At 45.7% G+C, this 27,619-nt stretch overlaps 1 protein-coding gene across 1 annotated transcript in view; it reads right to left on the bottom strand.

Moving 5' to 3' along the window:
* Positions 1–3,596: 3,596 nt before the first annotated feature.
* Positions 3,597–27,619, bottom strand: part of MAML2 (mastermind like transcriptional coactivator 2) — a 219,361-nt gene continuing 195,338 nt past the window's right edge. The window contains exons 3-5 of the mRNA XM_086613922.1: positions 14,351–14,554; positions 10,801–10,912; positions 3,597–4,579 (exon numbers count right to left, since the gene is read on the bottom strand). Coding sequence (XP_086470048.1) covers positions 3,597–4,579; positions 10,801–10,912; positions 14,351–14,554 — 1,299 coding nt within the window. The remainder of the gene's footprint in view (positions 4,580–10,800; positions 10,913–14,350; positions 14,555–27,619) is intronic.

Below are 27,619 nucleotides of genomic sequence, written 5' to 3'. Positions count from 1 at the left end.
TACTATTCATGTTTAGGTGAAAAATAAATGGAGTCAAATAAGTGTCACTGCATAGTACTAGGAGGTATATACAGCCACATGTAAAAATGCAAAAACACAAACATTTCTGTACAGTAACATTTTCTTTCAGTCTGTATAGAGAAACACTGGTTTATAATATGGGGAAAATATAAAGCAGACATACATGCAACAAGGACATGACAGTTACATAGGTCCCACCTGCCTCCCAAGAGTTACAATAATAATAATAACAATAATAACAGTAATAATAATAAAAGCCTTTTTCAGGGAAAAAATTTGAAACCTGGAATGTTTTCATGTTGAGGTTTCCAGAGAGCTTCAGATGTCAAACATATCTGAAGGTGATTTAAAGGCTTGATTCAAAGCCCTGTGAAGGCAATGGAAAGACTCCATTGGTTTCAGTGAGCTTGGGGTCAGGCCCAGCTATTCAACCACGATCCCGTTCTGCCCTCCCCCAAAATCCAAAGTTGAAGTCTGCAGATAAAAATAAACAATCGTATCATACAAAACTTTGTATATAGAATACAAAAGGTAACCGTTGACTTTTTGTATAAAATACAACTTTTTGATAGTATATTTATTTCACATATGTATAAATATAACCCAAATAATATGATTTTTATTATTCCTACCAAAATATTATTACTTTTGGGTTTTTGTTTTTTGGTTTTTTTTTTTTACAAAAGTTTACAAAACAAATAATTCTTTATATTTACAACCCAATACTGCGAAGAGTGCCTGGTCAATGATGAAAAATAGACTATAAGGGTAGTGCACTTAGCCGTAGCAAAGTAAGAGAAAAAAGACACTAGCTCTGTTCAGATAGAATTGTTCTGAAGAAATGATACTGGATTCAAGTTTTGGTTGCAGGAGTCTTTCACAAGCTCACATTTCAAATGCATCAGGCATGTCTTTACAGGACTGCAAATGGCCTCTACTTTTGTTGAATTTACTTAAGACAGGATGAAATTGGGATCCTGGGGATGGCACTCACAGCCCAGTGTCTTCTCCGCTCCAGGCTGAGGCCAACAAGACAAAGCTCAGCACTGAATCCTCCACCGGATGATATCCTGAAGTCTTGGGACAATGTCTTTACATCATTTGAGGATCTGGAAAACAATCTGATCTTCATAAAGAAACCAGTGGTGGCTTTTTCAATGGCATGTGAGGGTAGTTGAAGTTACCAGACTTCAGCACCTGTTGCTCATGAGGAGATTAACTCAGCCTCGGTCTTAGCGGCATCGCAGTCTGTTCCTACCAGAGCTTTGGCCCTCACTGCTCATGGACGGGGCATGTGCCTGTGTGTGAGACAGAGGAGATGATCTTTCCTCCACTTTTAAACTCACGTAGCTACTATTTCAGTCTAGTTTTGCACAATTTATAGGGGACTTACTTGTTAGACTGTGTCTATATCTCTCCAAACTTAGGTGGGGCACCAGTGACCCACACTGAAAAGCTTTTTTAAGACTTGGAATAATTTGTACTGGCATATCAAAAGGACCACATGCACCCCAGCCAAAACTGGGGAGAAGAGGGAGCTTTCTGGGCAGCTCAGCCACCATGTTACACAATGCAGGGATGCGCAACGATCACTAGCTGGGACGGCAGAAGGGACTCTGCAGCGGGCTTTCTCATCCCTCTTACGAAAACCATGTTTGGGAATGAACAGCCTCATGGACCAACCCACCTCAACTGGCACATCTAGCTAAATGCTCATGTTATACCTTTCCTGGAGGTGCTGGTGCTTGTGTGTGTGACGATGCTTCCTGAAACATCATGAAAAATTGTGCCCACGTAAAATGACAGGGTGAAATGACTGGAAAACCCTTATTAAAACCTCTCTTGAGAAATAGGTCAGATAAGTGCAGAGGCTATTGTCAAGTAGTCTACTCATCCCACTGCCACTAACAAGGATGAATAAAGCCCTTGCACGGGGTAGAGCAGTGCCTGTTGGCACTGAGACATGTGAACGTAGGCATTGTATTCCTTTGCCGTATCTAGTTTTAACTAACTCAGAGGAGGCTGTAAAACACGTCTCACCACATCATTTTAAAGAACAACATTTTCATTTGAATTGCAAGATCTGTTCCCATCTATGAATCTTCCTGCCTGATGCACTGCGGAGCTACTTTATAGTCACATAGCACCTCCTTCTGATGCCCTTACTGACCAAGTCCGTAGGATAAAATTTAACACGGTCAAGACTATTCCCTGGCACTGAGGTCAAGTGGTGTGGAACAATCTGTACCCTTACCTCGATGCACAGAAATTGCTCAGGGCAGTGTTAGCTGGGCCATCCCAAAACAGACGATTGAGTCCATTGTCCAGAAATATTCCCCAAAACTGCTTCATTTACAAGCACAGATGTGACTTAGTGGAGCCTCCTACTGCGAGTAACCCAGGTGGTTACAATTGACCTACATGCTAGTTTGGGCAGCACTCTTGTACTCTGCCCAACGGAGACTGAGGGACCTGGGCCATCACTGGACCTCTTTCAGCTCCCCCCATGTGGCAAAGGGAAAGTGGGATGGAGCTAAACGGTAGCCTCTCCCCAGGCAGAGACGGACATTTCTGCTGGGTTAAACCTATTTGATAGAACAGGACTGGGCTGAACTACCTAACACTTGTTGTGGGTTAAGATGGAAACAGGGATAGTGGCTTAGCTGAGCCACCTCATGTATTTGCCCTCCTCTAAGCTGGACTGGGAAAGTAGTCGGTGAGGGTCAAGTCATGAACACCTTTCTCACTTAAGTTGCCCATTAAGTCACTGGAGTCCCTGGAGTAGGGCAAGGTGGCAAAGTGAGGATCCTGAGCTTTGGTGTAGTTTGTCTCATGTTTCCCTCAATGCCCAAAATGATTGTGCTGCTGGCAGGACAGTGGCCTCCTCTGATACTCGCTGCAAGCAGTGAGATAAAGCGAATGCTGGAGCACACTGAGTTATGCACCGGATGATCTGTTTCCTTCTTCCCTTGGACGAGACCACTTACCCTTTTGCGTGCTACAAAACATAGAGGGTTCAAACCACAATCATTGGGAAAGTAAATATGAGTTTGCACTGTATAGAAGTAAACAGTTTTTGTAACACAATGAGATTTACACAGGGCCTGATGCTGTCAGGGCTGAGTAGTCCCGAGGAAGTTAAGGGCTGTGAACACGACGGCTGAAGAGCTCTGAACCACTTGGGCTCTTGTTTGCACTCAGAGAAATGATGTCCCACAACCCATGCCACTGTCTGGTGCTTGCATGTATGGGAAGCTAAACACGTTTTTCCACACAGCCCCTGTGAGACGAACTGATGGGTTTGCAACGCACTGGGCACCGGTGTGGGGAACAGACCCTTCATGTGTTCTCACTCCTTTCTGGTGGGCGTGAATATCACTTGTGTTATCATTTCATCAGGGGAGTCTTCAATTTTGTTCCTAGAGCAACTCTTCAAATGGGGCAGTTGCCCTGTGTGGCATTTTAAAGGACAGCCCAGTTACTGGAGTGTAAATTAATAAAGCAGGTTGTTGGCATCTAAAGAGAAAGCTATGTCCTTGCTGCCTCTTCATCTGGTTCACCCTTGGTACTGTCACTTATGAGTGGTTCCCCAAAATTTCATCGAGGTTGATGTCTTTCATCCAGTCATCATTACCAGGTTCCGTTTTCAGTAAAGAATCTATAAAGTCTGAGTCACTGTTGAGTGCAGGTCCTATACTGTCACCTTGCTGGTTCAGAAAGTCAAATGCTAGGTCATTACCATGGTCACTTCCTTGGTAAGCCCGAGAGTTTTGGTTGGTAGATGTGAAACTGGTTGATGGCAGAGACGACGGAGGAGTCATACTTGTTCCTGGCTGATTCAAGGTAGGCAAAGTCTGTCCTCTCAGCTGGTTAGGTCTTATGCTGAGACCTCGTAGTGAACCAGCAGATTGTCCATTTAGAGTCTGGTGCATTTGGTTTGGAGGAGGCCTCATTTGGACTCCTGCCGTTAACTGATTAGGAGGTGCCAATGCGCGCTGAGGGAAATGCTGGTTGCCTATGTTGCGTTGCAAAGACTGGTTGGGATATGGAGTGCCTGTGGGGAAACGGACTCCTGTGGGTTTCAGTGCGTCCTGCTGCTTCACTGCAGCTTCTTGTGGGGCCCAGTTCTGGGCAGTGGCAGTAGCCGTGATCATCACATGGGCTGGCCTTTGCGCAGGGATACCAGTGGCTCCATGGTTCAAGCTTGGCCTTGCTTGCTGCGAGTTGACCACCGACCCCGTCCCAAAAGCCGCCACGTTGTTCCCCTGTGTCATAGTTTGCTGTCGAGACATCATGGGGTTATTCTGACTGGGCAGGACTTGATTTTGGTTTCTGTGTGGCTGCATTTGATTCATTCCTGAAGTCACGTTGTATGCACTTTGTTGGTTGCAAGGAAGGTTCCCGTAGCAGCCCATATTCCGAGCAGCAGGAACAGAAGGCATTCGGGTCCCAGCAGGGGTGGACATGAGGCTGGAGCTCTGGGGCATGATGCTATGAGTTGAAATTGGGTTGGATAAGGACATATTGTTGGAGCTCATACTCACAGCTGGTGAACCACCTGGAAAGGAGAAAACACAAAAGTGTTAAAACAAACATGAGTGCATCAATACATGGTGTCATTCAAATACCAACAGGTTAAAAATCCAGTTTTCTAGCAGCAGGATTTCTTGAAGAAGATACTTTGCTTTTAGGAAGACTTACAGGAAGTTGCTCAAGGCCTTAAAGATGCCAATCATCCAAAGGATGGTTTGGTCTATATGAAGCCATTGGTGGTCTTTCCATCCTTTCACCAGCCAAAACTGGTGCTCATATGTAAGAGAAATACGGGAGCAGGGAAGGACAGACAGAACCACTGGGTAGGAGAGAAGCCTTTTCTGCTTTCTTTTGCAGAAGTGCTAGATACTTCAGACAGAACAAAGCCTGTCTAAGTGATCAGAGGCAGAGGAGATCAGTAACTTTTCTTCCGTACAGGGCATGGCTCATCCTGGCTCCCTCTAGAGGCAATGGGGAGTGACAGGCACCATCACCAGGCCTTTTCCACCTTTCTCAGATACCTACAGCAGTGGTATCAATCTTTCTGGAAAGACCTGTCCTAGGTGACAACAGGAGCCAAGACTGCCTCTCACACCTTTGCAGCACTCAGAGCCTCCCTCCCAGCCAGGTGCTGGCAGAGGAGCTCACCCCAGTCTGTCACCTGCTTGTCCTCCCACGTGGTGGCCAAGCAGGTACCAAGACTTGGCTCGGTGCTGTACCTGGCGAGTGCCTCCCATGTGCCACTTATAAGCTCTATTCCCAGCTGGGCTACGGCCATTTGCCCCTGCAGGATCTGACTCGCCCATGAGGGAGCCACACATGATACCTGATGTGCCGACTGCTGCACATGAACGTCACCTTTCGTGCATCAGAAAACTAGAAGTTATGAGTTGGCATGAATCTACCATCCGTGGCTAATTCTGCCCAGGGGAGGATTTTCCTGTACCTGACATCTTCCAGTGAACCACAGGAAGAGAGGTTTCTCTTCTCTTCAGCCTCTAAACCTTGACACAAGCTCGCTTCTGTGGCAGGTTTGCAGCTACATAGTCTCTATTTTGAGGCCACAGTAAGTCACTTATGCAACGCAGGCTGCTTGCTTTCGCAATGCAAGGCTCTGAATTAATCCCTGAGAGATTGGTTGAAGAACACCAAATGTTTTCTAAACACAGCCAGCGTAGATGGCACTGTGGAGAACACCCCTCTGTTCACAACCAGCTACTCCATAGCTTAATTCCCTTCGCTACTGTAGCTTCCAGGACAAGCCCTACAAGAAGTGCAGCTAGAAGTCAGGTTCAAGGCAAACAAAAGGAGATGTTTCTTCCCACAACGTATGGGTCAGCCGAGGAAATCTTTGCCACATGGCACAGTACAAGCTAAATTCTTGTACCACTTTGGGTGACTTCTGAAGTGTGAGAAAAGCTATTGAATGGGCTCACTACCAAGGTACCATCACATTTCAGGAATTCCCTGAGCCGCTTCCAAAGGAATGGAGGAACATACAGCCCTGGAGCTTTGCTATTTCATAGGTACCAATTAGTAGCAATTGCTGGCCACGGGACATCACTTTGGTTTGATCCTTCAGACATACAACAAAACCAGACTCAATTTGACTAACTTTGACTTCGTCATCAAATCTTATTATATATTAGTTTGTGTGATTAATTTTATTGGTTGATCCGTCATCAGTTCCTTCTTACTGCACAGGTGCTTCAAGACTGTTATGCCTGCAGCGTTCTCCAAATACATCAGTCTCAGTCTGTGGCCCGTTTTCTGGTTCTTTGGTCCTTCTAAGCTCTTTTCAGAACTCGACAATTTTCAACGTTTGATTTCAATGCTGTGCATCACAGCTAGTCATAGAAATAGCTCTTGCACGTCTCCAACATGGATATAAAGCAAATTCTTTTTTTCTTATTCAGCATCATCTCAGACCGTGTTTGTCCTTTCGGTTGCAATCACATAGCCTGTTTAAAGTGATATCTGGAGACCTATCAGCCATTTCCTTAAGAAAGTACTATGTTAATTTTGTACCACTGGTTTCTTAACCAAAATAGGCAGTACCAAGACAGATGTTTTACAGGACATTACCTGAACAACTATTAGCTTTATCAATGAAAGTTGTGGTTTCATTGAAAAAAACACTATGCTATTTTGAAAAGATTCTTTTACATCAGCCCATGATGCCTGACATTAATTACATTCCCTTCCTAAATTCTTCATTATTCAGGCTGTATCAGCTCCCCAGATTTTTGCTGAGCTCTGCCTTAGGTCACTAGGGCTGCAATTACCTACTTACTCTTTGAATTTTTGTCATGGCATTAGCAGTCTTCCTTGGAGTATCAAGACTAAATGAAACATGACATTAAGAATTTGGAGAACCTCTCAGCCAGCTCTTTTAAAACTCTTGAAGACAAATCATGCACATACATATTTAAAAAGTCTATGTTTAGGAACAGCTGTTTAATATACTCTTCTTGTTGAAAATTCACCATAATGACATTCAGTTCCCTCAGACTAGAACTGAAGAAAAAATTACCATATATTTCAGCCATTTCTGCATTATTTTTATACATATGCTATTTCCATTTAGTAATGGATGCAAAGGATTCCTTTTTTCCTTAAGTATTTAAAAGTAATCTCTTCCAAAATCATTGTTAACATTAAGCATGACTCCAGAACCAGAGTTGCTTGTTCCAAATCAACATAAACATAGATACCTAAATTAAGAAGCTCACCTTATTCTGGAAGGCAGGACTCTTCTACATACTGGCTCCAAGCAGGAGATGCTTAACTGTAAAAATCTAATTGTCCTAACAATTAGGTTGTCCTAACTTGGCATCTAAATTCAGTCCTGGAGCAGGGCAGTCAGGAGGTGCTATGAGGAATCCACCTGGTTTTACCCCCACAGAGACCATCAGATTCTCCTCCATGTGCTCCCAGTGAGCCACCTAAATTAATTTAGCTCTAGAAACAAAGAGGAGAAAATCAGTGCTCAGCAGGCAACCTCACGATTAGCCTCGTCTTTAGCTGTGCTCGTGGGTTGTGCATTGCTCACTGCTTTTTGGAAATACTGTAATGTCTTTTTGCAGGGGTGATAGAGATGGTGGCTCTGGTTCTTTGCTTCCTTATACTGGTACTAAAGAGGAGGAAAGGCACAGAAATCGGTGGCATTTCAAAAGACCTGGAACAGCCATCTGGGGAGAGCTGGTTCTCTCTCTCCAGACGAACTACAAGTTTGTGGAGTCACTCCACTTGCTGCTGGGATGAAGCCCTTCCCGCGGTGACCTCGCCGGCTGTTGCGCAGCCCTCAGGGCTGCCATACCCCTGCTCCTGCAAATGCCACGCTCTTTAGAGAGCACAAGTGGTTGGGACATGGGGTGTACTTGTGCAAAAGATGAAGCTTCCTCTTTCGTTGCATTGCTATTTTTATCCTTTTATTTTTAACGCAAATATTTTCCGTTCTGATTTCTTCCAGATGGGAAGAAACTTGTTCCCCTCCAGCGCTGCGTACAGCAGCTGGGCACGCCAGGCTGCGGCCATTCAGAGAAACGCCTTCACTGCCCGATTCACCTGCTCTTGACTTAGAGGTTTCTTGCCATGACATGGCACTATGTGGAAAAGTATAGAGGAATAAAATACTTAACCGTATGTCTCCAAGCCCCTGCGTTATTTTATTTAACTTTATGTCTCTTCTTCCCTGACCTGAGCAAAGCTATTCCCGGAAAAAGGGAACAGATTCCCTGCTGTTACTCCCTTATGCAAGAGTTTCCTAATCGCTCCATCTGGTTTGCTGCGAGCTCCCAGCACAGCCCTTTCTCCCAGGCTTGCCTCAAAATCTGCTCTTCTCCCTGGGCTCACTCAGTGGGGACTTCAGAGTTGAATGGACAAGTGCTGCCAATCCCACATGTTTCAAACCTAGGAGATGGGACTCCAAATACCACGAGACTGGCAAAAAGTCCATCAGATTAAGAACAACAAGAAGAGCCGCGTAACAATGGTGATCTACTTATTTTGGAGTCTTTCATAGATGTGGCTGCAGTCATTTCCATTTTCTCTCTTGGGCTAGAAATGGATTGTTCTTAAGTAAAAGCCAAGAATCTCAGTTAATCATGTAATTCCAGGAACGAGCCTTTAAACAACACACCAAATCACAGGATTCCCCAGCAAACTGCTGGGGTTGCCAAAGCATTTGTTTTGTGAGTGTAGGAGGTACCAAGCCAGCAAGCAGGGCTGTCTCTGCCCTGTGCCACTGCCCTCGCCACGGGTCAGTATGTTGACATCAGTGATGCTTGTGCAAATTTAGTGAAGATGATAAACACTCAGGACCATTAGAAAGCAGCAGTTTCCAGACTTCAGCAAGTTTATCACTGCTAGAACTTGTAAACAAAGCAAAGGAGTGCATGAACGTTGCCTGAGCAGCCCAGCCTGTCCCTTCCATGCGTAGCTGGGCTGCTAGTGCCATGGCAAGCAGGTTGGGCAGAGGGCTGGCACGTGAGCGAGCTGCACCTGGGAACCCATTAAAAACATAACAGAAGCTGAAAAAGTTTTGCTACAAAGAACAAGTAGGAAGGAAAGACTCAGATCCTTGGATGAATCTGCAAAGTCAACAGTTATGGAAAAACAAACTAAACAAAACATCCTTTTTTTCCTCAGTGTTGTATACGAAGATATACTAGAAGGCAAAGGATCCTTTTTATACTTAAATGCACAGACGCTTTGTACTATAAAGAACATCCTTTGATCCCATCTGCTGGATTTCTCCCCAACTTCTTTCTCTCCCCAGCATCTTTTCCTTACTCTGCCTTTGCTCCTCTGCTGGAGCAGCCTCCAGCTAACAGCCACGTGAACAACGTGAAAAGCCAAACAGGCAGTCCTGTGCTCCCAAAACTAGACTCTCCAAGGAGGTGAGGGCACAAGAGCTGAAACCAAGGACTAGTCCTGAAGTTTTAGGCATTTTCTGCCCTAGGCAGTTCTGGCTGAAAGCAGGGACTTTTGTTATCCAACAATGAAGGGGTTAAAATTTTTGTGTAAGAATTTCATGAAGTGTTTAGTACACATACCTAAGGAACATAACAAGACAACAATCCTTGAAGCTGCCAGAGATGGTTAGAAGGGAGACTCCTTATCAGAACTGTCTGCCCTTGAAGGGAACATCCCAGAAAATGTATAAACTTTGTTCTCATGTTTTTCTGAACTGTGAACATGCGCAGCAGTGACTTGGGGAAAAGTTAATTCCGGCAGGGGGAGATCACAACCACCGACTCATGGACGACCTGCCCTAAACATACCCCAGACCCAAAAGAAAGGGGCGAAGGAAGAGAACTGAGCATGCGAAGTAATTTACATGTAAAGTGAGAGAAAATTAACCAATTGTTTAAGAGAATAACAATGAATATGTAAACGTGTTATGAATATGCATGATCGTAGTGTATAACTAAGTTTCTGTCCCGGGGCCAGGTGTGCATGCTAGGAGGAGATATCCCCCGTGCACCCGGCACCACAATAAAGTAATGCTGCTTTCCAACACTGCAAACTGTGTTCAAGAGTTTCTGTCCGGATTGTTGGTGACACTTTCACCCTACTGCTTGATCTGTTGAACCACTGCTTGTAGAGCAGCACTGAGGCCATGGCCGTGGCATATTAAACAGACCAAAAGTTCAGACGGTAGCTCTGGCTGCCCATGATGGAGTCATGCAAGGTACTTAAAAATCAGTACGAGGGTCCTCATGGTGTACATGATCTGCTGTTCAAAGGGAGGGATGGTTCTCATCTCAGTCTCTGAAGCAAGATGTACCACGTACTTGTGAGAAGCATCTGGATGGACTGAGGTTGAATAGTCAAGAGGACACCTCTGTTATCAAGATGCACATCTGCCCCAGACAGTGCTAATGGGAGGGGTACCAGCCCCTCCTTCCCCATGTCTGAGGGATGCTGAACCAACAGCTGGTTCTCCGGATCATACGTCAGCACTTCTCAGTGATGGAGGACAGTAAGGTGAATAGCACAGGAGAGCGGCCGCCAGCACCCACTGCCGCTGTGGTGATGGAAGTGAATACCCAGAAAATCAGGCCTCGGCCATCAGTGCACGTATGGCTTTTCTGGATGGTCTTCTAGCAGGAAGGAAGGAAGGAAGGAAGGAAGGAAGGAAGGAGGGAGGAGGGAGGGAGGAAGGAAACAAGGAAGGAAGGAAGGAAACAAGGAAGGAAGGAAACAGTTTCATTTAGCCCATGCGTACTCATGGGTACTTACCAGGATATTGGTTTGCTTGTTGCATGTTGACCACGTTCCTTCTTTGGTCTTTATAATCTGGTGGTGGTCGTGTCAAGTGTCTGTTCAGCTGGTCTTGTGGAGTTATTTTCTCCTAGAGGATTAGAGCAGAAATATATTAGTCTGGTTTTCTTAATGTTTTTCTGGCTCTGTGTTTTGCCCACCTCTTTCTTTTCTCGGTATGTACAAAGCGGAAGTGTTCCTTTCACTCTGGTCCACAGGAGAGGCGTCTGTCAGCCTGTGCAATCACCCACTGAAGTCTATGTGATTGTATTGTGTTTGAGTCTGGTCTAACTTTCTGTAAAACCACTGAGAGTTTCTCATCCTCTAAGAATATCGGCCACATGTGCACTGCAGTACAAAGTCTTCTCCGACGTCTGCGCCGTCTTGCTTACCATGCTTATCAGACAGGGGGGCCTGATGGTTCCTCATGGTTCCCTCCCTGTCTATGCAGCTGAGTTTGCTCTCAGAGAAAGCACAGAGAGAGAGAAAACACCCAGGTCTAACCCAAACACACAGCTGGGACTCAGCTGGGGAAAACCAGGATCCGGACCTGCAAGGTCCACACCTGTCCCTTGGCTGCATCAATGTTCATCAAACCATCTCACTCATGCTGACATCTCAGCATGCACAGCTGGCACAGAGCATTTCACCTTGTCATCCCCAACCCCGGCCATGCCCATCCCTTACTCTATCCTTCTTCCTACCCTGGAGGAGCTCCCACAAAAAACAGCAAAACCCATTGCTTTGTCCTCCCCTGTGCCTCTCCACACCAGGGATGCCAGTGGGACACACGGCCAGGGTTTAGCAAGGGTGGTGCTGGGCTGGTTGGTTTTCAAACCACTCACCATTGCCCTGTGCTTCCCCATACACGTATGTGGTGCTGCTTGGAGTGCAAGCACTGGGGGAAGGACAGCGGGGAAAGACTGCAGAAAAAGCCCATTAGTAGGGGAGATTTTTTTTTATTTTGGGCCCGCAGGGACACATTTCTGTCTGGAAGACAGAAATCCGACTTCTTGAACTGAAATCTGACTAGTTGCCCTGTACTCATAAAGACCTGGAAAGCGCAGGCACGGGAGCTAGTGGCAAATCTCTCATCAGCACCACTGTGACTTGATGTCTCCAGAGTGTTACTACCTGCCCACAAGCAATGACTCCTTGCGTGGCCCCACGGCAGGAAAACGTGAGTTTCACCACCTCAGCCACTGGTAAGTCACTAATGGTGCCCACGTGCCTCCTAGGGTCGTGCTTACTGGGCAGCTGCTGGGCTTCTCTGCAACACGCCTGGGTTTCGTGCTCGGCTCCTAGAATGGCAAACTGGCTTGTCAGTGTGAAAAAGAGTCAGACCCTGGCTGGTGTTGGGTGTCCATTACAATAATTTAGGGATCTTCTGCCTGAAAACAGCATGCAAACAGACCTTGTGAAAAATCTGGGTTTTTTTTCTGCAAAGAGCTCTTTTAAACACTGGGAGAAGAACCTTTCTTGTGATATTTAGGCATTTCCATAATGCACTCTGAGAAAGAAGGCTCTGATTAAGATTTATAAGGCTCTTTTTATCAAATTGCTTAACCTCAACCTTGGTGAAGAATAAAGGCAAATCAACTCCCAGGAAATCCCTGCAATACATGTGAAAACTGCAGGCAGGTTTTATGTGTATTTCTATGTGCACGAAACAAAAAGCAAATGCAAGGTGATAAAAAAATGCATTCTGTAGAGTGATTTTAATTTCTATTTTGCTTATTTTAAGAAGAGCTATATGAGCAGCTAACTTTTCTTTTTGCTAAAAATTCTGATAGAAAACTGCAGCGTTTTGAGCTGACTTGAAACTTCAGTTTTCTTCTGCATAAATTAAAAACTCAACAAATATTTCCCTCATAGGACAAATGAAATCCTTAATTTCAAACTCAAGCTTTCTAATTGTATTTTTGGAAGGGAAATAAATTCGTAAACAAAAAGATATTCCCTATAAAAAAACTGAATCATTTTTGTTTTGAAAACATCCCCACAAAACCATGAATGTTTTTCCAGTTCTGTGTTGTTCTTTAATTACTGAACGGCATTCACTAAATGTGTCAGTATTTCTGAGTCTAAGTCTCTGTAGAGAGAGGAAAGTTTTGGATTTAAAATGTCAGGCCAGCATGAATGGGTCTGCCCTGTAGGCTGTTCTGAGAGAGAGGCAGGTTGAGGTAAATCATAGAATGGTTTGAGTTGGAAGGAACATTTAACGGTCATCTAGTCCAACTCCCCTGCAGTGAGTAGGGACACCTTCAACTAGATCAGGTTGCTCAGAGCCCCGTCCAACCTGACCTTGAATGTTTCCAGGGATGGGGCATCTAACACCTCTCTGGGCAACCTGTTCCAGTGTTTCACCAGCCTTGTAAAGAATTTCTTCTTTATATCTAGTCTAAACCTACCCTCTTTTAGTTTAAAACCATTACCCCTTGTCCTATCGCTACAGGTCCTACTAAAATATCTGTCCCCATCTTTCTTATAAGACCCCTTCAAGTATTGAAAGGCCGCAAATAAGCCATAGGCTCAGGGTCTGCTGTCATTGCAGACTGGGGTCTAAAGCAGGTGGTGGTGTCACCTCCATCCTTTCCCAGCATCCTCCCTGCAGCCCCTCCCTAGTTGCTGCAAGGCACCTGTGTTGCTTTTTGCCTGCCCTAAGGACATGCCAAGCTCAGCTTCTCTTCTAGGACTTCTGTATTGTCCGTGCTTTGGCAAGCAGGACTACCAAAGAACCATGAATATGAGGATGCAGAGGGCATATGCTACTGCTTTGGGAAGCTGGGACTCCCTCACATTGCACTGGCCATGGGTAATAGATCATGAAGTACATTCAGCTGACTCAGTTCGTGCAAAGTCAATGGCAATGCCAGTTTAGTGAAACAAAATCACTGGGTTCTAGCACTATTGCTGCCAAGAAGACACAGATATCGCCTGTGCCTCATAAAATGACTAGCAACTCTCCATTGGTCTCTCAGATACCAAGGGGGAGAGATACGGCTACAAATAATTGGAAATGAAAAAGGAAAAACAGAGAAAGGAGTACTCATGTACGATCCCAGCCCAGCACACAAACTTGTGTTGAACACTAGAATCGATGTACCTGATCCTTGTTTACACACACGCACTTTATACCATGCTGCCTAGGTTGCAGCATGGAAGTCAACTTGAGGTTGACTGGAAGTCAGCTTTCCTCTGTGGTCAAAGTAGAGTAGCAGTGCACCTCAGCTTATCTTGCAAAGAAAACCACTGACAATATTCGTATACCTCAAATTAAGCATATGCTTGGGCTGGTCTCATAATGAAACCATAGTAGCTCAGATACTTGAGTTGTTTTATATAAACTGAAGAAGGTTTCAAAAGGGCTTAACAAAGTACTGAAAAATACGAGGCACACTCTAGAAGGTCTAGGCATTGCCAAAATGACCTTGAAGTTCTGGGGGCTTTCTTCCCCCTGTCTTAGCTTTCTTTTCTATTGTTTCTATGATAATCTTTTCCATGTAAAACAGGAAATTAGAAAACTTACGGCTTCTGCCAACATCTGCTGCTGTAGAAGGAGTTGTTTTTGCTCCATCATTTGCCGTTGCAGAGCCTGTTTCTTTTCCATCAGTTGCTGATTCAACATTGATTGCTGGGATGAGTTCATGTAACCACTTCCAGTGTTTGGATTTGAGCAAGAACTGGAGTTTGGAGTGGGGCCAGCTCCCTGGCCTACCACAGAGTGTTGATCCTGAAACAGAAGAAATGGCTCGTGAAGGATGAAAATAATAACAAGCATCAAGAAAAGGAAATAATCCTTTTCATGCAATTAGCTCAAGTATGGGACACAGCTTACACACTTTCAGGACAAGTGACTGATACAAAGGCTTTGACAAAATAAGGAGGTGATTGAGTAGCTCCATCACTCATGGAAGACTCTGAAAACATGCCAGGTGGTTCCAGTGGAAAACCTCAGTGTTGTACCAGGAACTTCGGAAATGTTAGCAGAAGTAAGGGAGCCATCCTGGGGATCTTTCAGGGGGCTGTATGGCAGTTTGTTTGACCACAAGGGAACAAGCTTGGCATCTGCTGGTTCCTACCATCTGACAAGCAGCAGCAAGAAGTTACAGACTCATTGCTAGAAGTGGTAGAAGTGGTAAATGGGTAATTAGCAGTGGGGTGAGCAGTGCTGCTTTCATTCATCTCATCTTCTTCCTGACATGAGCAATTTCTGAGAGACTGCTAATTGTCTCACATTAGCGGCAGGATTAAATAGGCTTAGAGTTCATCAAATTCCTTGGTTGTAACTTGGTTGTAACTAATGTGCAACTGGGCAGGACTTTGAAGAGGGCTTTAGAGTCTCTCTCGTCTTTGTGATGGATCTAGCTCCGCTTCTTCTTCCTCGTGTGCAGCTTCATGAGGAAAGGATGGCAAAAACTCATCTCAGGGGGGCATTGGGGCAGGTACTTGGAGACTCAGTCCATGAACATACACAATGAGAATGAACATGGGATGACAATATGCTGCTCATTTTCTTTAACCCATGGTTTCCCTTGGCAGCAATACGTTTTCTGTCTACTTGCTCCACCAGTGCTTGGTACTTGGACCTTTACCAAATGTAGGAAATATTTTTCTCAGTTCATATACAAAAATATGTTACTCCACAAAAATACTCAGCCTATGTCAGATCACTTGATAGTCAGGTATCCCTTAGCTGCCCAGCTACAAAGAAAATAAGAGACACTGGAGAGGTCACAACAGTCATGAGAAATATCAGTTTTCTGACTGCACTTTATCGCAATTCGCCACCGGAACCAAACCACTTAATTCTATATAACCTAATATGCAGCAGCGTATTTACCCCACGACACAGGAATCCCCAGCTGGAGTCTGATGCTCCCTGTTATGCAGCGCTTCTCTCAACACCGAGGTGTAGTCCCAAGGTCTGGTCTACTACCTAGGTAAAGCTCTGCTCCATGGACGTTGCCTCCCATGGCATCCAGGGAAATACAGACTAACCAACAGTGAAGCAAGGACAGGCCAGGTGGAGCCTACCCATGCCCTGAAGACCATGCAGCACTGATGCTCATCGCTTTGGAAACTCCAGGAAAGCTCATTTCTGTGCCTTAGCTTTTGCACCACCGCCCCCCCCCCGCAATAACACATACACACACACACATACACACTACAAACTAATCCAACTTATCTTTCTACCATCTGGCATGGAAGAAACACAATGATTGTTATGGGAATTTCTATTTTAAAATAATTCTGTGGCTTTTAGATGAGGCCACATGAGTGCGTAGCTAGCTAGATGAAGTATTTGACGTCTGTTACTGAAATGAAAACCATGACTTTCTTCTGGAGCCACCTGCAGCCCCCAAGGCAGTGTTACAAACCCACCCTTCAAAATTTATTGGACTCTTACACAATTATATCCCTCACACTTTCTTTCAGTTCCAGAAGGAATTCAGGATTGCTCGGCACTGCCACATTTTTCAGCCCTTATGTTAGCTGCGAGATAGAAAATACCTCCTCTCAACAGACCTGCTTGCCAAGTTGTTGCGCAAACTTTTTTGTCTTTCTTAAAATATTTTGAAAAGAAAAATATGTTACAATAAATTGGCTTTGACTTCTATATTCAAATGACAACTCTAGCTTGAACCCAGCCACATGTTACATCCATTAATAGAATTCATCTGCTGTGTTTTTGCACAGATAATGCAGGCTCCCCCAAATGTGCTTTCATAGTCCTGCATAAAAAAAAACCAACAAAGCCCAACTTTTTCACTCCCTCATCCCCTGCCAGCCCATACAAGCTGTGGGGAGGGATTTTGTTTTAAAATAAACCGCATAGTGTCCATTCACGATACCTATCAAAGAAAGCTCTTCTGTAATAGCAATTGGCACAAAACACCAGCTGCTTGGCAAACACGCCCTGAGAAAACAGCAGAATTCAGCCACTTGGAGCCAGTTCGAGGTTTTTTTGCAATTGATCCTTTCTCTGCTCCTCATGATATGTCAGTGTGAGCCTATGAATCTACAATGTGGCACTTCTCCCGATCTTCCGTCAGCAGCGATGCGACGGGAGAAGGGAGAAGAACATCGTGAAGTGGTGCTATCGGGCCTGACTCTCACCTCGCGCTTGCATCGCTGCAAATCAGAAGGCAGAAGGGCTACACGGCTGCCAGGCTCTGCCCCGTGCTTGGGCAAAGCACGCTTCCCAACATCCCCGCTGAGGAAGGGCACATTTGGGTGGTAGCTACCCGGCTTCCGTGGAATTGTTTCGTTCCACCCTAAGCCTGGCTTTACTGCAGCAGCTTTACTACGACTCCACACATCTAAAGCTGCCAGTGGCCTTTTGAACTTCATTCCTGGGTTTGCATGCCTGTGGTTTATGCACTTTAACATTAGAAAGCCCCAACTGAAGGAAGCCCGGAGCAGGACATGCGTGTCCTCTCGCCCAGGGGTGCCTCTTCCCAGCGGGCTGCAGGGGCAATCCAGCATCCCTCCAGCTGCGGAGCCCCATGTGCTTGTCTGCCCCGTGACAACATGTTGTTTCCCAGCACGGGGAAGGTAACCCTGTCCCCACTTTTCCCCCAAAGAGGTGACACAGCCGGGAGCACATCCCTGCAGCCGGCCGGGTGTCCGGGAAGGGCTGGAAGCATCACACCTATGACAGGCACAAGTGTCAGCCTGGGTTCATCCCTGACACCCACTCCACTGCTGGCACCGCTTGTGTGTGCCGCATCCCTCCAGCCCTGCAGAGGAGCTGCAGCCCTTGCAGGGCCGTGGCTGGTGCCAGCTGGGGCAGGGCAGCAGCCAAAGGCTGAGCTAGTGTTCTCCTAGCACCACAAACCCCGTCTGCTCTGCTGGGACCGAAACACCAGCACAGTGATGCTCTAGGTGCAGAGAGCTCCAGGTGCGCCCGCTGTGCACCCCATTCTCATGTTACAGGAGATATAAAACCTAGGAGAAGCAAGAGAAGCAGAGGCAGTGAAAGCTCCTCAGAGCTGGCAGCACAACTGGGGTTTTGCTCATAAGCATCTCAAAGAACATTATGCTCAAATGTTTAAATTAGCAGTAAATTAAAACATTTAAGACTGAGTTTGCCTTTCACTATCCCTGCTGCAGCTAACTTATGTTCGCACAAACGAAGGGAGGTTTTGGCTTCAAACACACATATGAGCTTTACAAAATACACCTTCCCTCCCCTCCCCTCCCCTTCCCTTCCCTCCCCTCCCCTCCCCTCCCCACCCCTCCCCTCCCCTCCCCTCCCCTCCCCTTTTTCCCTGTTCCTCACTGCTAAGGTATCTCAACATCTGAGCTTTTGAGCCTCAACTCTGATCTGATTGGCCCCTTCTGAAACCACCTATGGGAAATACTATGGACATGGCACTGCGGACTTTCCTCTTTCCTCAGACCCTGCCTGTGATTTAGGATCTGGCTGCATATCATCTCTGCTGCCCCTTTTGGGGCTGTTCCGATGTTTTCACTGAACGGTGCTGCACATTGCCTCTCCTTGGTCTCCTGCTCACTGTGCAGGACCAGCCTGGCCAGCCTCCATCCCGCCTGTGCCCTGCCAGGCCCAGCAGCTCACACCACCAAGCCCCTGCCACCACCTCCTGGGCTCCTGCAGCTCCTTCCTGCGGGCTCTCTCCCATGCCAGGACCCCTCATGCTGCTGCTTAAGCCTTCGACACAAAGTGCTGAGCCCACGGCCAGGAGCTGTGGGCAACGCCGGGCGTCCCTCCCTCCATGCCCCCACAGCTGCAGGCTCCTTCCAACTGCTCTGGAGAGGCTCCTCCATGGACCTCAGAGAGGTGGATGAAAGACTCCATGGAAATTACCGTGTTTACCAGGGAAAGAAAGAGATTTTCCTGATTGCTGCTTTTACAGTGAGCAGTAACAGCAACGGAGAGAGGGATTTCTGCAAAGCCGAGAGCCGGCAGGGCCCTGCGCTGTCCTGCCGGGACATAGTGCACCTTCCTCCCTTCCTCTCCTCTCCCTTTCTCGCCTAAGTTTGTCCGGAGCCCCTGAAAGCCTTTTGCAAGCTTGCATTTCTAAATTCCTCGTTCAGAAGCTGTTTAGGGACACTTGGCTGGAAAATCATGTGCAAACCTTTCGCTTCTTTCTCCTGGAAATGCCTTGAATTGAGGAATAATCTTGGTGGGACAGAAGGGAAACAATGCATTGTCAATTTTTCACTAAACCACAATGCCTGCAGAGGCTGTTTGCTTCCCAGCCAGGAGCGGTGGCATCTGTGTGACAGGATGAGCTTCTGCTTCTTGCAGATTTTCCCTCAAAAGGAGGGGGTGAATTTTCCCACCTTTCTGCCCCTCTGTGGAGCAGCTCATTCTGTGCCCAGTGTCAGGTCAGGAGTGACAGCACTGACTTGCACTCACCTTTTGCATTAGTTCTGGTTTAAAGAAACAAAGAATTGAAAGAAAAAAGGAAAAGGCTGCAGATCCATTCATGGAAGCCTGCTCAGGAACAGATGCCTGCCTGATGAAAAGCTGTTTCTAGGCAAGGGCTGTGCGAAGTTCTGTTCATCTGGTGACCAAACCTGTGCATGATGTTGCCACTCATAAGCAGTTTGGTTCAGTTGTGTTAATTGGCATAACGGGCTATTTAGAGTGAGTATGGTGGAGATCAAGGCACCTCTGTGGATTTTCTCCTCTTAAGTCAGGTACCAGTGGCTGTCCTGACCCCACGAGCTTCTAAAGGACATTGAGCTTTGGCTGTGAACCACCCTGGACACTGAGTGCTGAGGGGAGTGGGAGGAAGAGGAGGACCGCATCTGGAATATTGTGTCCAGTTCTGGGCCCCTCAGTTCAAGAAGGACAAGGAACTGCTTGAGAGAGTCCAGCGCAGGGCCACAAAGATGATGAAGGGAGTGGAGCATCTCCCTTATGAGGAAAGGCTGAGGGAGCTGGGTCTCTTTAGCTTAGAGAAGAGGAGACTGAGGGGGGACCTCATTAATGTTTATAAATATGTAAAGGGTGACTGTCATGAGGATGGAGACAGGCTCTTCTCACTGGCATCCAATGATAGGACAAGGGGAAATGGAGATAAGCTGGAACATAGGAGGTTCCGCTTAAACATGAGGAAGAACTTCTTCCCAGTAAGGGTGGCAGATCACTGGAACAGGCTGCCCAGAGAGGTTGTGGAGTCTCCTTCTCTGGAGATGTTCAAAACCCGCCTGGGTGCGTTCTTGTGTGATCTGATCTAGGTGGTCCTGCTCAGACAGGGGGATTGGACTAGATGATCCTTCGGGGTCCCTTCCAATCCCTAACATTCTGTGATTCTGTGATTCCGTGACTCCAAGGAATGGCTCATTGAAGTCCTCCCACATTGTTTCAGAGTGATGGAAGGCTGGTGGCAAAGCCCAGACCTCCCGTGACCCCATGGCGTGAACCTCCATCACCTCAGTTGACATGTTCCTTTCCACAGCCAGAAACTGGGGTTCTCCAGCGAGCCCCTGGCCCAAGCACGGGGCAGCACCAGGCTTGTTCAGAAGAGCCGATCTCACCCATGCAGCTTTAGGAAGCACAGGGTGCTCTGTGGAACGGCCAGTCTCAGCACCTGCCAGCCACCTTCTGAGCCACCTCTTTTCTGTGGCATCTAATGCAAGCAGAAGCACCCTTTTCTGCTAAATACTGAGCTTTCCACAGATGTCTGGACTCCAAGCACTGCCTGCTTGTGTCCTTGACTCAGTTGAGGAACAGAACTACAGCAGGACCATGGCACAGTGCCTATAGAGTAAGAACTAGTTAGTTAGTTATAGTCGAAAAGCTAAAGGGTTTTCTTATTTTTAGTAAAAACTCCCACTGTTGACTGGAGCACAGAGGGCTGCTGTCTGTGCTAGCGTACACTGTGAGAGCCCCAAGTGGCTCCTGAGGTTACGCTGATTTGCAGTGGCTGAGGATCTATCTACATATCAGGGCTGGAAATAACACAGAAAGCACAGCAAGCCCGATTCTCCCTTGGCTGAGTGCTCGTTCAGCCCAATGGGAGTGCAAAAAGCATCTTCCTGAGCACCTCAAACTCATTCAACCTTTTTTTCATATCTGGAACATACAGCATAAAAGCGAGTTTCTTCTAAGTTTAGGTCTCTAACCAAAAACTTAGATCAGATTCTCTCTAAACTGCCTGCTGGAGCTCTTGCCTCACTATACAGAGGGATGAGGCTGTATAATTTAGGCTCTAGATGCCTGATTTAGACAACTAAGTCAGGAGCCCAGATTAGATGACAGGAACATTCCCTTACACTCCTCGTTTTAGATGCTCTTATCACATTTGAGCAAGACGCCTGGAAGAGTGTATGTGAACATGCCTTGATCTGCCAAGCACCAGCAGATCACTTTCTACAGGTGTTATACCAAGTGACCTAAAAGCCTCTCAAGTTAATCATGCAGAAGATACTGGTTTAGGTTGAATTTCTCCTAATCCCCTGCCAGAGAGTAGTTTTATGCTTTCCGGCAAGATCACTTTCATATGTATGAACAGCATTTGAAAAACCTGAATATTACAAGATCCCAAGACCAAGTTTTGCTGTGTCTAATATCCAGAGATGCAGCTGGGTGAAGACTGCAAAATATTTCCCTTAAGTAATTTTGTGGAGTGTTTATAAGAAGTTGGCTCAGCCACATGGGACCATCTTCCATGTTTTTTCTCCTGTGAACATCTGAGCTCTCAGGACAAAAATTTCAGGGCCAACCGTGTTTCCAAGGCACATACACAAGGAATCACAGACACTAGCATTTACAATTTTACAAGCCCAGACTGTATGCCAGAAATACTTATGCCTTCATCCAACCAGGGAAAACAAGCAAATGGTGTGTCACTCCTCCAACAAACCGAGCGATGGAGCTCGAAGATGAAATGCAGACGAATCCCTTCAGATACTACAAAGCTGGAACTGATCTCGACAGTAGGGAGCACACACCTGATTTCTGCAGCCTCACGGGCGTGAGTCACCTGCTGGAGCAATAGGCTTGGATACCAAGTGATATGTCAACATGCAGAGGGATAAGCATTTCAGCACACCCAACTGCTGCAGCTCTCCTGAGAGAGCCAGGGAGGCCAGGATTTTCAAAAGGCCAGATTTTTTGGACACATCGAAATTTAGGTGGACCTCAGAACTATTTTCAGAAGTAGGTCATTCCCCTGCTACTCAGTGTTGCAAACATTTATAAACAAAAATAGTAAAAAAGGACATTGCACCATCTCCTACGTAAAACTGAATGATCAAATACCTCAAAGGAGCCAATCCCCACTATTGGTGAGAAATCACAAGCAAGAGGCTTTGACAGATAGTTATTGGTGCAGTTCTTGGTAGAAACCTTTTACAGCACTTTATATTTTCAGCACCAACAAGGAAGCTGCTCACTCCTGAGATCCTTGTGAACTGGTTTTCAGCCGTTAGGGATTTATCTGAAGCCGTGTTGTAATCCCTTGCCGGAAAGCTGCACAGCCCTATAGCCACTAGCAGGCACTCTTACAACAACGTTCTCACCCCAACTCCTTAAACTTGGGCAAAGTGGGAACTGCATCTTGCAGGGTGGGAGGCTCAGATTCAGCACTTGCACAATCACATAGCAACAGACCCAGGAACAGTGCCTCATTACCAGCCTTGTCCGACAATCAAGTCTTTTAACGAGAACAAAGGTTGACAGTGATTAATCATTAAGACATTTCTTGTTCCTTGCTGCACGTGTTGGAGGCAGCCTCCTGCCGAGGCAGTCTGGCAGATTTCCTGTCTGCACTCTACCAGGGCCCATGTCCGGACACACAGAGATGTCTTTTCCCAAAGCCAAGCGCGCAGATGAACGTCTTGTCTCTGTTTCTGAGCACGGCAAATTCGGAATGCGTGTGCATTCTGCAAAAATAATAAACCCTCAACTGCACATCTGATTGCTGTATATGCAGGTGAAACGACCTAAAGGGGATTTGTTCACGTCAGAAATTTTCCCAGAGACTTCGAGGATGGAGTATTAGTATTTTACCACGTGCACCGTGATGAACGTTTAATGTGATCTTCTGGCATAGTGTATATATGAAGGTCTTCATTTTAGAAAGATTTTGTTTATTTGTAATGAAAATAACATGCACGTGTTGAAAGTTCAACAGAGTGGGTTATTGTGAAACGTCTGCATCAGAACAGGAATGTTGGCTCCATCAAGTCGATGGCAAAACTCCAACTGACTTCAGTGGGGCTAGAGTTTCCTCCCAAGTCTCCATCCAGCCACAGGGGCACAGCAGCACCCTTGGCTTGGAGTGACCTCAGCATACATCTTCTGGACAAGATACTTAACTGGTTCAGAGAGACGCCAGCAAAGAGCGTCCGCTAACATACCCAGGCAAAGACTCTCCTGAGGTCTGTATGGAGCTCTGTTCTCAAATGCCTCATGTGCTCTAACCTACATTGAAATTAATACGTCCATGAAGACTCCTATCAGGTTTTTGACAAGATCAGACACATACTGATTTGTTCTACTTTAGCATTATCATTTGCAATGGCTGTAACATGCAATATCCACATTGCAACAAGCCAAGCCCTTTAGTTTATCATCACACAATTGCAGGAAATCAAATTAGAGAGGTTTAAGAAACTGCCACTCCTCCAGGTAGAACAAGAGCTGGTATGAGTGGACTTGTTTTGCCTAGTACTTCAGGACAAGGAACGTGCACGCTCACGGGCTCTGTGCCTCTGCTAAGGAGTGGTAATTTCCAGCTGAAGAAGTGAAAACTTCCTAAACTGATTCAATTAAACACTTAGGATTATCCGTCTCTGTCTTTAGTGTGGGCATATATTATGTGTGGATACGTAGACCTTATTCATCTAAATGTTCTTGTCTTGTTGCCGTATGTTTGATATTTTTCCCAAAAATTATCTAGCCTGAGGTTGATACAGAGCATGGAAAATTTCAGCGCACTTAGAAAACCTATAAGCAAGCAAAACCAGGGTCTTGTAAGAGGAAGTGTTGGGTGAATTCAGTAATAGGTGGCACTCTTATACATACGTGCTTATATTTAAATGCCCAGTTTACAGAGCAGTGCTAAAAATGACCCTGAAGTCTTACATATAACAGGCTTACATAGAACATGTGTCTTTTTTGGCATGTTATTCTCATGCCTTATCCTCATGTTTCCCCCCTCTGCAGTGACTCTGACAGTCCCGCTAACCAAAGAGCATTTGGGCACCACACATGGGAGTGTGGTTCAGAGGTTCTGGAGCTTGTGGAGACCTGGACAGCAAAGACCATAAGGAGCAGTGCCAGGTGAACTAGCTAAGTGTGGAATATTTATTCTCAAAGGCCACTGTTTGTTCTCAAAGACAAACCATGCTGAGGGACATTGAGCTGAGGCACGTTTAGCTCATGAAGACACTTTGTGAACGCAACCATCTTCCAGACCTGAACTCGCCCTGTGTTGTCACTGTAAGATGAAGTCAGCACTAGTTCTGCCTTTGCAAAACAATTACTTTCTAACAGGTCTAAACCAATCTGTGCCTTTGCTTCTCAATCATAAATGCTAATGCTAAATTAGCATTTAGGAAATTAGGATATTGCTGTAATTTTTGTATTTTTTTTATCCTCTTGATTTCCAGGCTACTCTCTAGTTTCCTCAGCTTTTCCCACTGGCATTTATCTAGGTTTTCTTCGCACCTTCTATATCCCTCCTCATATAGGATTCACCCTCTCCATTAATTGTCTGCAGTTTAAACACAATTGTGTAATTTCTAAATAACAACTACACATACACACACAAAAAGAGATGATGAGACAGTGTGAAAATTTTCTTCAGGCAATAAAACAAAGCAAAGTCAACACCATAAAATGCCAGTTTTTCTGTGGGAGGGTATGAGGGAGCAGGCAACCTGAACAAAATATTTAATGAAGAAAGAAAAAATAATTAAACACAAAGTACAGCAACAACAGAAAAACCACATCACTGGGACCAAACACTAGAATACAAATGGGTGACACGACTGTCAGAGACACATATTAAGATCAAAGCCCTCCTGCTGAGAATACACAGCAAGAACATAAGCATCCTCAAACCGGAGCCTCTTGGGATCCGCTTTCTAAAACATCAGCTCTGAATGCTGATGGAAAACAGTGCTGAATACTGAAAAGAAACGTGTGAAGAATGGCTCTGACCTGCGTCTCCATGCACTGATTAAACCTTAGGTGGGACACACGGTGGGACTGGGTCTCTTTGCTCCGAGTTGCCCATCCTGGGACAATGACAGATGTTAACGAAATCAGCATCTGGGGCTGGGGACCAAGTCTCACTGGGCATAGAAGGGGTGGGGGAACAACAAATCGTTTCCCCACAGTGAGAGCCCATGGCACGGTGTGAGTGCACAACTCAGGATTCAACGGAGCAGATACAACTGCCCATCTACTTGGTTTTAAATGAGCTCGTGGCATACAACCTCAACTGGGGTCTTCCCTCTTCCTGCTGAAGGGCCTTCTTCCTTTATAATGGTTGCTGTCTGTTATAAAACAACTTTATTTGATGGCTGTTAATTTGTGGGAATTGACATAAACCTTAGGCTCCTGCCATCCCCTCTTGCTCTCTTGATGACTGTGATAAAATGGTCAGCAGCCTGAGGGTTTGACAAATCTACCTATCCTTCATCTGTCTGTGCCAACAGCAGTTTCATTAAACTGTGAATACACCAGGTTTCCTAAAGAGCACTCCCAGGATTTGCCTCATTTTTCACTCTGAACTCAAGAGGTAGGAAACAATGTGGTTTTGTGGGGTATCTCAGCATCTCTGAATACTTCTTCTCTGGGAGGGTAACAAAGTTAGACAGAGCTCACTCACTTCTGCTTTCAGTCCTGCAGAGTTTAGCTCTTTGCCTGGCCAGGAACCCCATCACAGGATTTCATCTGCTGCCCCAGTGCCTCTCTGGCAGCATTACTGGCCATGTCAATGCTGCGTGGTGGTTACTTTTTAAATTTGAGTCCAGAGAAAAAAAAGATTAATCAAAGGTGACAGAAGACCACTACCACTCCATAATGGCACAGGCTCTTCAAGAAGAGCCTGGCATCTCACCAAGTTCAAAGAAAGGTGCAATAGGACTTGGATGCAGTGGGTTGTTTCTTCTGTTATCTGCAACCTTTAGAAAGCCAAAACAGAGTCAGCTACAGAGGTCAGAATAGCTTGATCCACCAGGGACTTGGACAGCATGCCTAGGAGGAATTATCTGAGGAAAGACTTCCTTAAATCAGATGAAGTCCAGAAAGAATTATACTTCTGGCATTTATTTAAGCTATTTACTGCCCAAATCTTGCAGCGTGGGAAAGAATAACAGACTATCCAGGGCCTGCTGTATTCCAGCTATCAGATAATGCTTGACTCTGGAGAACGGCAAGGTTCATGCCAGCAAAAACCTTCCTGGACTTCTGCTCATTTTGCATTATTCTTGTGCAAGAGCACTGAAAACCTGTTTTGCATCCCGATTTTTAAATAGACCTACTCACGTATGAAAAAGAACAGGTTGTCAGGCTATCACTGTCCTGTTTTCTTTCTCTGAGCGCAAATGCATTCATCTGTGTCTACAAATCATCCTCAAATTATGCGGTGGTGTTTCCCACAGTATGGGAAATAGCAAGGTCAGTACCCCACAGTGTGAGGACTTGGGTTCTCCGGTTAGCCTGTGACACTCATGCTGTCTTCCCTGCCAGACAAGCCCTGGGTTTTGCTGTGGGGGACACAGTGTTGTCTTCTGGCAAGGCCTTTGAAGAGGCATCAGGGAGATTCAAGTTCTACCCTCACCTTTACATGGAGGTGGAACTTGGTCCATGGCTTGAAGAGTGACCTGTTCTCTCTCTTGTCTTTCGTCTAACGCAACTTCTTATTTAAGTTACCACAAGCACTAGTAAGCACATCCTGGCACCAACAGGTTCTCTTTTCTGCTCCTAAATGTGACCATAGCTAAATGTTTTGTTTCAGTTTTCCATGTTCCTGCTATTCTGTCTGGAGAGGTCCTTGGGTCCTTGTTTCATGTGTCAGTAAAAAATGCAGATGAAGGAAACCTCATTATGAACTTTGCTTTCTTTAATGTATAGCCTGCCTTTGACTGGCACTCAGCTTCTAATGCCCGTGGGGAGGAATTATTTCAGCGCCCTCCCCAATGCCGTTGTGTTCCCTACACCAGCCCTTTCCTTCTCAGTCTCACAGCACACCCTAGCAATATGTAAGTAGTATTATCTTTAGAAGCAACTAATACAGAAATCCTTTATCAACATTACATTGCTCAGCTTTTCTCCAACAACTTGGAAACCTTGAATACAATCCATGAACAAGACAGCAAGCAGACTTGAGAACAGAGATGTTCAGCACCCTGATGGTCACAGCCACGCAATTTAATAAACACATAAAGTAAGAAAGGACTCAATTTACTGCTATGAGGATTTTCAAGGGACAGAGTATATCCTTCTCGTTGTCTAGTGGCAGAGCTGAGGAGGTAAAAGTACAGTAAGGAGCCTTTCATAGGCATCTGCAATGCCTTTTGAGATGTGTTGGACCAGACAGCTCAGACAAAATGCTGAAGTAGAAACACCCAGCTGACCACTTAACTGTGCTTATGAGGAGAGAAACCATCTGAATTAAATAAACTACATGGAGTTGTACTACATTCTGTAAATACTTGGTTAGACAGCATAGAGGTGTAAAAAGGAGTTGGCTTGGTTTGATTTGACTTGGCCTGTAGAGGTCATACCTTCACAGACCTGATAGTTGGACAACAATATAGGACAAGAGAGAAGTGCTCATTTATTGTAAGCTTGGATTATTTTGGA

Source organism: Tauraco erythrolophus, chromosome 1 (genome assembly GCF_009769465.1).
Source record: "Tauraco erythrolophus isolate bTauEry1 chromosome 1, bTauEry1.pri, whole genome shotgun sequence".
Lineage (NCBI taxonomy): Eukaryota > Metazoa > Chordata > Aves > Musophagiformes > Musophagidae > Tauraco > Tauraco erythrolophus.
Note: the sequence above shows the minus strand (reverse complement) of the source record. Positions and strands in the feature narration are given on the sequence as shown.